Source organism: Haliotis rufescens, unplaced genomic scaffold, assembly GCF_023055435.1.
Source record: "Haliotis rufescens isolate VD_foot unplaced genomic scaffold, xgHalRufe1.0.p SCAF_9, whole genome shotgun sequence".
Classification (NCBI taxonomy): domain Eukaryota; kingdom Metazoa; phylum Mollusca; class Gastropoda; order Lepetellida; family Haliotidae; genus Haliotis; species Haliotis rufescens.
Window position 1 is genome coordinate 27,660,692 of NW_025964383.1, and position 12,744 is coordinate 27,673,435.

The 12,744-nt window shown below is 40.4% G+C and overlaps 1 protein-coding gene across 1 annotated transcript; it reads left to right on the plus strand.

The window, feature by feature from the left end:
• Window positions 1–4,046: 4,046 nt before the first annotated feature.
• Window positions 4,047–4,526, plus strand: LOC125377346. The gene has a single exon (XM_048390386.1). The coding sequence runs from the start codon at window positions 4,047–4,049 to the stop codon at window positions 4,524–4,526; it is 480 nt and encodes a 159-aa protein (XP_048246343.1).
• The last annotated feature ends 8,218 nt before the right edge of the window (window positions 4,527–12,744 follow it).

A 12,744-nucleotide genomic window follows, 5' to 3' on the forward strand; every position in this document is an offset into this window, starting at 1 on the left:
GGACAGTATGATATAACTATACTCTCTCAAAAAAGAAACGCAACCCCTATATTTTCAAGATGTTTATCTCAATATTCAAGTTTTAATAACACATTTATTATTGAAGACAACAATATGAAATTTTGCATGGTGGCAGTACAGTTATGCAAGTTTAAGTCCAGACTTCGACAGTTCTTTTACTAAGATTGACTTGACGCAAGGGGGCGTCTTTCTCAGTACCTCGTATGAGCGCCACGAGCTGCGATCACAACATTACACCTCCTAGGAACAGAACGGATTAGACGCCGGATTCTTTTCTGAGGGATTGCTCTCCACTCCTCCTGCAGTGCAACGGCTAGTGCATCCAACGTACTCGTCGGTCCAGATAATCCCAAAGATATTCGATTGGGTTGATGACTGGTGATCAGGAGGGCCATGGTAACACGTTGACGTTAGAATTCTTGAGAAAATTTACTGTTGCATGAGCAGTGTGCGGGCGGGCGTTGTCGTGTTGATAGAGCTCCCTCTGTTGGTCGATAATCGGCAGAAGATGAGGATGTAAGACGTCATTGATATAACGCTTGGCTGTCAAATTGCCACGAATGATCACCAAGTCTGATCTTTGGTTGTAAGACATGGCTCCCCACACCATGACGCTCCCTCCTCCATATCTGTCGACCTCCCGAACACAGTTCGGGCAAATCGTTCGTTTCCTCTTCTATAGACACGCTGTCTTCCGTCACGGCGTTGCAGAGAAAAAGTGATTCGTCACTAACCAGACGCGCCTCCAGTTTCTGAGGGTCCATATCCGAACGTTGGTGCACCACCTGAGTCGTTGGCGTCGATGTTCGTGGCGTAAAACAGGTCCAATAAGTGGTCTTCTTGCACGTTGACCGGCCTCTCGTAGACGGTTCCTAATTGTTTGTGCGGACACTCTTCTCAAACCTGGCACCTGTGTTGCAGTGACGGTAGGTGTGGCTAGCCGATTACGTAGGTGAGTGACCCGGATGAATCTACCTGAGGTGGTGTGGTAACCCTTGGCCTACCACTTCTGGGGCGATCTTCAGTTGAATGAAACTGGGTGTATCGGCTCCAAAGTCGGGAAATCGTTGTTTTATGAACACTGAGGTGCCGGGCAACGTTTCAAAAGCTTTGTCCGGCCTCAATACGACCAATGGCGATATTCCGATCTGCAGCACTCAACTGTGGCATATTCAAACTTGTCTTTTGGTGAAAATGATAGAGTGAATCGCTAATCAACACGTGCTTTTATAAACCCATACTTCTACTGCTCTTTCCATGAATTGCACGTGCATGAGGCTATTCGCATGGGCCACTAGAAAATTTTGCGCACTATGATGAAAGTAACAATAAAATGCCCTTGTGCACGAAAATTGGTGTGTTTGGGCGTTTACGTTAATAAACAGTGTACATGGTAAAAGTGCATATCAGAAAAATTGTATTTACAATTAATATTTTTCTTCTTGGGGTTTTCTCACATTTTCAGACTGGGGTTGTGTTTCTTTTTTGAGAGAGTGTAGAATCACATATAAGATTTAAAACTAGTTGAGAAACATCTAAAAGCAGTAAAAATAAGTTAACATCACAATATGAAAATGGGCTAGAGATCGTCAGTAACTAAAGGGAGATCACCATACCAGGGACCATGGGGACTTACAGTGCCTTTGCTTCCTGCATGGACCCCGGCAGGATTTATATCAACCCTTCAGTCACTGGCGATAGTTTTCCAGTTAAGCCATATATTAAAATGACAAAAATACTACGTTTTAAAATTCTGGCATGCATAAAAATACTTTGAATGATGTGGGACTTACATATCCTCTTAGGGGGACAATTGCTTGACTGTATCGATTTTTCCATCACAAGGGATAATTATTTCAAGGTTTCATCCATAAAGGATCTTTTTACTGTAAGTTCTCGTTTAATTCTTGGGTTTTGTAAAAAGTATGTGATTTTAATTTGGTAGAATGAACTCATAACTGAGATTGTTGGTGGCTGTACTTTCAAAGGGGGTTGAAGTAACGTAAGAACGTACCTGAGAAGCTATGTAAGTCCCATTTCATTAAAAGTATTTTTCATTTTCCATGTTTTTAATCGTAGAATACTTATTGTGTGTTTAATGATTTGGCTTAAACTTACTGACATTCACCAGTAGCAAGAACTATGGTGTAAATCCTGCTGGGTTACCATGTCGGTAGCAGAAGTATCGTAAGTCCCCATGGTACCTAGTATGGTGACCTACCTTTGGTTATTGGTGATCTATAGCCCATTTTTATTGTATAGTGTTATGAATTGTTCCAATGTTATGATGATATACTAGTTTTAAATCTACATCTGTGATAGTCTAGTGTTTTTACTGTCCTTTGTCGACAGATTTTAATGTCTATAATTCTGTATTATTAATGTGATAACTTGATAACTTGATTTAGTCACGATATGGCTTTTAAAAACCTAGTATTAAACGAGAATTAACATCATTAAAAGGTCCTGAATTGTTTTAACACTGAAATATTTATCCCTTGTGATGGAAAAATCAATACAGTCAAGCAGGACATGCTTGACCGTGATTCTTTCATCACAAGGGATACAAAACGGAGGATTCTCACCTTTTAAGAAATACTCATGCGTATATCTCGAATGGCCAATACGACATCGTCGTAAAATGACCTCTTCAAATCTGGACTGACAGCCCAAGTAGGTGTAACCAATATTTGGTTTAATTTCATGTAATTTATTGATACCTACTTGGGTGTCCAAGTAACATTTAATTACAGGTTTATAATCGGTGTAGGGGATTAGAAGTGGTGTCACAGATTTGTTGTGTGCTGCTTTTGCAGCAACATCCGCCATTGTGTTACCAATGATACCAACATGGCTTGGTAACCAACAAAAGACGATGTCATATTGGCCAGTAGCAAGATCATTAATTAATTCGAGAATTTGGATTAAAAGTGGATGTTTTGGTGACATATTTTGAATTGCCTGAAGGCACGAAAGTGAATCTGAAAAAATTATGAGTTGTTTATGTTTAGATTGGTTACTGACATATTTCAGTGCTGCCACAATTGCGTTTGCTTCTGCAGTGAATACGGATCTGTAAATATAGATTTATCAGTGTCATAAATGGTTCTTAATTGATTATATTCTTGTTGGTAAATCAATTGGTTAGTATCTGATTTCTTAAAGTTGAGTAGGAGCTGTATCTTGGAGTTTAATATTAGAAGCTGATATGGCAGATTTCATTCTATTTCCGAGTAGTGGAGTGAGTGCTGATTTCTTATTGTAAAGATCTTCGTAGAGAGGATTGAATATGCATTTTGACTGATTAGAATATAATTTAGTGATGTATTGTAAAGAAAATTTTAGACTGCGTTTTTTAAGAGAAGGCTCATCTGCTTCTATATATAGACTATGAATTGGGATACGTTCTAAAGCTTCCAAGGCAAAGCCTCAGGCCTTGATGATGGATAGTATCTAGTTTTTGTAAATCACCTTTGCAGGCTCCACCATAGACGATGGAGCCATAATCAAGTTTTGAACGGATCAGTGATCTTTACAAGTGTAGGAGGGTTGTTTGATCGCCCCACTTTGAATTTGAAACTACTTTCAATAAGTCGAGTGCCTTCAGACATTTAGCTTTTAGGTATTTAATATGTGGGAGAAAAGTTTAATGGTTATCAAAGATAAGTCTTAAGAACTTGGCCTCCTTAACAACTTTGATAGGGGTACGATTTAATAATAGTTCAGGGTCCTTATGTGGTTTATATTTTCTGCAGAAATGTATACAGTTAGTTTTTTATTTGGAAAATTGTGAATTTTATTGAGACATAATTGAAATTGCCTTTCTATTGAGTGCATATTTTTACCACGACAAGATATATTAAAATCATCCACAAAAAGTAATCCATCAACTGAATCATTTAAAACTTTTGACAAACTGTTTGTAGATGACAGAGATTCACTGTTCTTTATTTAGCGGTATGCGGTTGAATGGCTTGGCTTGGACAGGGGTGGTAACTGCGGGTGGATGGTATAAGAGAAAAAGCATGCAGGGTGGCGTGAAATTTGCAGTCATTTTAGTAAAGCTGGACGTGATCCTTCGTCAGGAGGAGCTGAAACTGGAAATTAGTAGATCAGTATTCTGGACAGACAGTACAATTGTGATACAGTATATCAGGAATGAAAACAAACGCTTTCATGTGTTCATAAGAAACAGGATAGCTCTTATCCATGAGAGTTCAGAGCCAAACCCATGGAGACATGTGGGCAGCACAGAGAACCCTGCTGATGACGTGTCACGGGGGCTGGATGCAGACAAAATGGTGTCCTCTGACAGATGGAAACATGGAACTGAGTTTCTATTTCAAGCAGAGTCTGAATGGCCCACAAGTACCAATCTCAGTCCAGAAATTCCTGATGGTGACAAGGAAGTGAAGAAAGCTACAACAACTTACACAAATGTGACGAATGGCTGTAGAGATCTGTTGTTTGACTTGTTTGAAAATATTCCACGTGGCACAGCCTAAAACGAGCTGTAGCATGGATCCTGAGATTAAAAGGAATTCTCTATAATAAGACTCAGGAGTTCAAGGCACTTGAAGCTGGGAAGCCAATTGCAAGAAGTAGTGCCATTTATCGACTGGAACCAATGTTTAGTCCAATGGGTGTCTTGTGTGTTGGTGGAAGGCTGCAAGCAGCACCTGTACCTGTTGAGAGCAAGCACAATATGATACTGCCAAGGGATAGTCATGTTACTACCCTAATTGTCAGACATTACCATGAAATTTGTGGACACTCAGGCAAAGAGTATGTGTTGTCCCTTATCAGACAAAGATTCTGGATACCTAAAGGTAGGAAGTTAGTGAGAATTGCAAAGACGTCAGAAGTCGCCGAATAACCAAAGGATGGCGGACCTGCCTAGAGACAGAGTGAGTCCAGGAGATCCAGCACTCGGACAGGACTGCTTTGGTCCATTTATGGGGAAATGGGGCCGGTCAGAGGTCAAACGTTATGGATGCATCTTTACATGTTTGACAACAAGGGCAATACATCTAGAAAAGTTGGATGGATTGGATTCAGATTCTTTCTTGAATGGATTTGTAAGATTGAGGATGTCCGAAGACAGTTCGATCAGACAATGGAACAAATTTCCGTGGTGCAGAAATTGAATTGACATGAGCTATTGATGCCTGGAATTTGAAGAGAATCGGAGCGAGTTCATGAGCAAAAAGGAAATCTGTTGGATGTTTAACCCTCCTGCAGCTTCTCACATGGGGGGTGCTTGGGAGAGACTCATAAGGACAGTTCGTAAAGTCATGAATGCTTTGTTGAAGACGAACCATCCACTGGATGATGATGGACTTCATACTCTTTTTTGCGAGATCGAGTCGATTGTAAATGGCCGACCAATCACAGTGGTATCAGATGATCACAAAGATGCTGAACCTCTGACTCCTAACCATCTTCTTTTACTTAGAGCAGGTCCCGATTTACCTTTGGGAAGTTTCCAAGCAGCAGATACATATAGAAGACGCTGGAAATGTTCAGTTCCTGGCGGATATATTTTGGAAACGCTGGACGAAGGAATATATGCCTTCACTACAATTACGTCAGAAATGGATACTGCCAAAGAGAAACATTATGGTGGGAGATAATGTGCTAACTCTGAATGAGAATTGTCCCAGGATAAGTTGGCCTTTGGCAAAAGTGGTGGAAACCTATCCAGGGAAAGATGGACTAGTACGCAGCGTTATGGTTCGTACAGGAGGTTCTACGCTTGCCAGACCTATTGACAACTTGTGTCTGTTGGAAGGAGTCCATGAGTGACTTACCTTTTTCATCCTTTTGTGAAGTAGACATTGATGACCGAGGGTGACCAGTATTTGTGTTCATAAACTGTTTTGGGAAAGATTCATTGTGTTCTAATTTATTAAATGCGCGATTAACATGTCGTTTCTCTGCACATTTAAGGGTCCAGAATGTAGATGACAGAAAGTCACTGTTCTTTATTTAGCGGTATGCGGTTGAATGGCTTGGCTTGGACAGGGGTGGTAACTGCGGGTGGATGGTATAAGAAAAAAAGCATGCGGGGTGGCGTGAAATTTTGAAAGTGTGCATCGCTGTGAGTGATAACCTGATGTACGGCTGTTGTCAACGCTATGATTCTGCCACGGAATTTGTAAGTAATACTTTGCATATGCATGCATGATATATTTATTTATGAAAGGGGTGTAATTAGATATAATGTTCGTTTCAAGCCAGAATTATTTGAGAGTTACCACCGTGTTGTTACGTGTGCATGTTATTACCGTATTTACCGTATTTTTTGGATTATTACGGAGTAAGTTTGTATTGTGACAAATTAGCTGTGTTTCGGACATGAGGACATGCAAGTAAGTTTGTTGTTTTGTATGGTTTCAGCTTGAACCTGCTTCGTATGGTATACGTTGAACATTGACTGTTTGGATCACAGAATAAAGCACTTTGTGAGAAAATGCAGAATCTGATGTTTATTGACTTTGATAACCACACTGTTGATTTTTATACTGAATAAAGTGACAGACAAAATACTGCCTTGTGGGAGACCCTGATCCTGATTATAATGATGAGACGGGGTTGTACCCACTCGGACTTGAAATTGTCTGTCTGTTAAAAACTCAGATATAAACTGAGGCAGATGGCGTCTTAATCCACAATCATGAAGATCTTTTAAAATACCATGTTTCCATGTTGTATCCTAAGCTTTTTCTAAATCGAAAAAGATCGATACAGCATGTTGTCTATTTACAATGAAAATTTTAAAGAACGATTCTAAACGCACTAAATGATCGATGGTGCTTCTGTTTTTCTGGAAACCACATAGTATATTGGTAAGAAGATCATTTGTTTCCAGGTACCACACTAAACGATTATTTACCATGTGTTCCATAGTTTTAGAAACGCAGCTAGTTAGAGATATAGGTCGGTAATTTGATGGATCAGAATGATCCCGCCCAGGTTTGGGTATGGGGATAACAATAGCATTATGCCATGAATGTGGAAACGTCCCTGAAGTCAAATATCATCGAATATAGTCAACATTGTTTCAAGACATGATTCGGGCAATTGTTTCAGTAGCTGATAATGAATATTATCAGCGCCTGCTGCTGTATCATGAGCTTGCCCTAAGGCAGTATATAGCTCATGTAGTGAAAATACTGCATTGTAATCTTCACCATTATCAGATGTAAAATGTATTTTTTTCTTTTCCTGTTGGAGCTGATATTTTTGAAATTCAGTAACGTAATTTGATGAAGACGAATGTTGAGATAACGTTTTCCCAAGTCCATTGGCAATAGCAGTTTTATCATTTTGTAAAGTATCGCCATCCTTTAGATGGTTAACTGTAGAATGTGATCCCTTGCCTTTGATCTTTTTAATCATGTTCCATACCTTGGACATAGGAGTACGAGAGTTTATTTTTGAGACATAGTTTTTCCATGATTGACGTTTATTTTGCTTAAATAGACGTCTTGCCTTGGCATTTGAAATTTTGACAGTGTTTAAATTATGGACAGTGGGATGTTTACGGAAGTATTTCTCCGCCTTCTTACGACATTTCCTAGCTTGTTTGCAATTATCATCAAACCATGGTTTACGAATGCGTGGGTTGACAAGAGGACTTAGGAATTGATTAATCAGCATATTTATTCAGTTGATCTGAGAACAACTGAATCGGGTCAGTAACATTCTGAAAAGACGTAGGTTGTAATTTATCTTTGCATAAAGATTGAAATAAAAGCCAATCAACCTTCAAAACATTCCACCGAGGTGAAGGTGGATCATCAGTGGGGTTAATGGGTTTAAGTACGGTTGGAAAATGGTCACTTCCACATAGGTCATCGTGGCCTGACCAGGAGAATTCGTTTAACAAAACTGAATCCGTCAGAGACAGATCTAGAGATGAATATGTGCCAGTAGCAGGATGTAAGTAAGTGTCAGAGTCATCATTAAAGATGCATAGATCATTATCGGAAACAAAATCCTCGATCACTTTTCCCTTTTGATTAATGATTGCACTTCCCCATAAAGGATTATGGCCATTTAGATCACCCGTAATGACACAAGGCCTTGGGAGTTGGTCATATAGTTTTTGTAGATCATTTTGCTGAAGATTTGAAGAAGGTGGAATTTATAAGGAGCAAAATGTGAAGGCAATATGCAGTGTAAGTATAACTGCAACTGCTTGCAGATTCGTGTCAAGCGGAACAGGACTGTGAACAACGTCCCGCCGCACAAAAATAGAAGCACCTCCAGTAGCTTTGTCTCCCAGAGAAGAGAAGGAATGATAGGAACTATGCTGCCTTAATTCAAATTTGTCTGTATTTTTTAAGTACGTCTCTTGTAAACAAATTGCTGATGGAATAAAATCTGTTGTTAATAACTGTAGTTTATTAAAATTGTGCCTAAGCCCTCTGCAATTCCATTGAAGTGTAATTGAATGGTTCAGGTGGTTCCACAGGAGATCGCTCACGTGAACGTGAAGAGGAGTCACAACTGTTGCTGTGATGTGAAGATGGAGTAACATCCATCTCTAAAGGTTCAAAGAAGATGTTTCAGATGTTTCAGTAGGAGTCGGGATCTTTGTTGTAATTTTCCTGTTTTCTTTTGTTTTCTTGACGTGTCAGTTGATGTTTGTCCAGTAGCTGATATTTCTGGAGCTGGTAAAGATTGAGTCAAAGCCTGACTCATAATCTTAGATGGTAGAGAAATGTCACATGCTGGAGTATCAAAATGAGGCGTCTGACTTTCAGATGTTGTCGCAATAGGCATTGGGTGTTCTGAATTTGCCCATGTAAAATCTGTTTTACATTCTATTGATCTAATTGTAGAAGGGTGAGAGACAGCTGCAGCAAAGGTTTGTGTTGTTAGAGGAGCCCGGCTGGCAACAAGTTTTTTAGCATCCAGATAAGACATATTATTTTGACATTTGACAGTCAAAATATCCCTTTCAAGTTTCCACAGTGGACAGGATTTAGAAGATGCCACATGGCGGCCATTACAATTTGTACATTTGAGTTCTGCTGTGCAATCAGAACAGTCGGTCGATTGATGACTTGGACCCATGTCCAAACTTCTGACACTTGTAACATCGGATTTGATTGGGGACATACACCTCCACTCCGATGTTAAAATAGCCTGCCTTTATTGATTGGGGTATGGTTGAAAGGGGGAAGGTGAACAAATATGTATTTGTAGGGACAAAGTCCTCACCATCTTTTCTTGAGAAACGTTTCACTGACATGACATGTTGTTCCTTTAATTCTTCAAGGATTTCTTCCTGTGACATCTCAGCCAGGCAACGGGCTCTGTCGCGGATGATTACTCGACTTGAATTAAGCGTTCTGTGCACAGAGACAGCTACTGCAGTGTTTGCAAACGTTGTACATTTCCAAAGATTGATAGCTTGCTGTCTCCGTGCACACTCCACCAAAAGAGAGCCGCCCCGGAGCCGTGAAACAATTTTTAACCTCTCCGCAAATACCTTCAATGGCTTTGCAAATTGCAAATGGATTAATTTTTTAAAGGATATTCAGTTCCAGATTCAACTACAAGAAATCGTGCCCAATTTGAATGTTGTTGAAAAGAAGCAGCATCAGATGAGAAAGTCTCAGCTTCTAAACGTCTTTTCTTTTCGTTGCGGTTTGAACCAGAGTGATTGTTTGCCATGGGAAAAAGTAAATTATTCAGCACCCCTGCTCCCCGCCCACCATGGAGTCCCACAAAGAGCGATGTTTTACTGCACTGGATCTCCAACATGCAAACATCAGAGATGCAGAGGTGGTATACTCCAGTAAAAGCAACATGAATAGCTGAATTTGTCTACCAACGTAAATGCCAGGCTGGTTCGCCCCATGACAAGATATTGGAGACAGACAAAACTCAGAGGTCGAAAGTACCAGATTGGCCAATGAGCCACCGCCTTCTGGCATGGGACTCTAGGCAAGTTTATATCATAGAATTTGCATTATTCATATACATACCCAACATTCACATAAATCGAAATATTTCAACATGAACATGTTTCATACACAGGGCATGGCGTGACCAGCCGATTGATAGAACCGGGCCCATTCTACCACCCGTCTAGGTGCAGTCAGGGTCAAAGTGGTGTGTTGGGAACACTGTTCCTGGTTCCAGTACCCTCAACCACCAGGATCCCTTCCTCTACCGACACAGGGGCGCAACCAACGGCAAACAGGTTGCCCAATTTAGTCGCCTCATACGACCAGCAATGGGGTGCTGTTGACAAATTCTAACCCGGGTTCACATGGGGGAAGAGCTATCAGCGTAACCCAGCACTCACCACGGGTAGGTTGCTCTTCACGAGTGCCCATCACATAGTGACGATACCAGGTGTATGACCTGGTAGACTGGGTATCATCAAACCAGCCAGCGTTAGTCTTTGACTGACTGTGGCGTAAAACACGCTCACGTACTTGTATGGAGTATGTATATTTCACAACTTTTGAGGTTCAATCGAGCATGCTCTTTCTACCAAGATTTCAAAGAGCGTCTCGCATTTTCTCCTCAAGACTCATCGAACGAATGAAGTCGAGAAACCTAAACTAAAGATGTAAGTACCTATAACATTTGGTAAGCATTGCTATCACCTCATACGATTGCTCGAAACAGTCAGTTACACTATCCAGTTCTGATCGGGTCAACTATGAAACACGTCACCTTTACAAGAATATTACAAACGCTGTGTTACAGTGTGTTGAGCCTATGATTGGGGCTCGATTCCATGCTTCCTGGTTGTCAGCACCATAGCCGTGCTCGGGGGTTTTACCAAAGAGGTTAACGTCTGATGTTGAGGAGTGTTGGTAGTTATTTTAGACAGGTGAAAATAAATAGCTGACACACATTTTAACAGTTTAAAATAGTATTAGCTGTGTGAAGCTATTGGCTCGGAAAGTCCCAGTTTAACAATATTATTTGAAATTATCTTATACACATATCGCAGCACCATTCCTATTTGTATTGTTACCAGATATATCAAACAGAAAAAAAGACAAATTTGGCCGTTTTTAAGAAGTTCTTTAAAATAACAAAGGAAAGTATCCTCACCGACGAGGAACTAAAACTATACAAAACTATACATCAGACATGACAAAACGTCCTTCCAAATGTAACGTTTGGTATCGTGAAATAAGGCAACTGGCAGCAATGCTACAGAGTTATATCGCACAGGCCCCGAAAATATAGGACCGACGGGACATGTGGGTGTAGTGTCGGTTTGCAGTCACTCTAAACACACTATGGTTGAGATTAAAGTCACTCTGCATGGATGGAGCTGAAACGACCACAATAAACATTGCGTGTGTCCTGTATTAAGTCACGTCTGTTTATAGGAAGGTACACGTACGTACCATCTGCTCTGAAGAGCTGGAACCTTTTCTCAACAGGAAACACGACACTCTGCCAGTTCCTGTTCTTCCCTCGTTGTGTACATTGCGCGCCCACCTGTGTCGATGCTGATGACGTCACAGTCATGACACTATTAAGCAAATGCAGAATACGTAAGCAACGAGTGCAATTAAAGATGTCCAGCAAAGGATGTATTGACCGGATCCAATCAGCATACCAAATGGTCGGCACTTTCTCTCTGACCTGCCGATAAATAGTCAATGTCGACTTCTGGATTCGTATGCGTTGACGAATATTGTGATGTTTTCCAATTTGCAATATGTGATCCTATTACATGTGCATTTCCTTTGTCGGTGAACAAAGCAAGGTTGTTTGTATCCACGAATCCACATTCATATAATTTGTGAGTTTGGTAGAGCTTCGTTTGCTTGTCACTGTAAATATGTGTACACATCCTCAACATACATATTACATGTTGAATACTATAGTGTAAATAATATGATGACGTCAAGTGTATAATAAAAATACCGTCTGTGATTCCCTTTCGTATAATAGAGGGAGTGGTATACATCTTGTACTGCTGAGCCCAGAATAAGTCCTGGTAATCCAACACCGTCGTGGCACAGTAACAGCTGTCCTGTGTCATCCACCACTCGTCGAGAGTGCATAAAATAGAAATGCATTGTGAAATTCATTCATTAGGACTTTAAAACAAGAAATGCGTCGTCCATGGTAGTGAAATATGACATTAAAACAACAATAGCGTCCATGGCAGTGCATTATGGCATTTAAACAACGAAAGCGTCGTCCATGGCAGTGAATTATGGTATTAAAGCAACAATAGCGTCGTCCAAATTTAATGTCGCATCGGCATTATTCCAGCCATATTGCGACGAGACCAAGTTAATATATTTACAATTTAGTTTTTAATGCAAAGTTTCTGTAACATATTTGAGCATAACAATACCGTGTATATAGTTTTAATACACGGGCTACAGGCCACGCTGGGGATCATGGGAACTTACTCTCTTCTTCCTCTGCTTCCTGCATGATACCCCAGCAGGATTTGCGTGATCACTTTAGCTACTGGTAGCTGTGCATAATACTAGCCAATATTAAAAAAATACTAAGCAATGAGTTGGCTTAAAAACACTGGTTGATGATAGCTACATCGATTATGATAGGATTACGTGTCACACAGGGGGACAATATTTTTTATGCTTGATGGTGAACCTTACATCACAAAGGGAAACACTCGACCTCGTCATGTCTTGACTGACAACCCAAGTAGGTATGACTGTTGGTTTTAATTCGTGTAGTTTATTGCTTCCTACC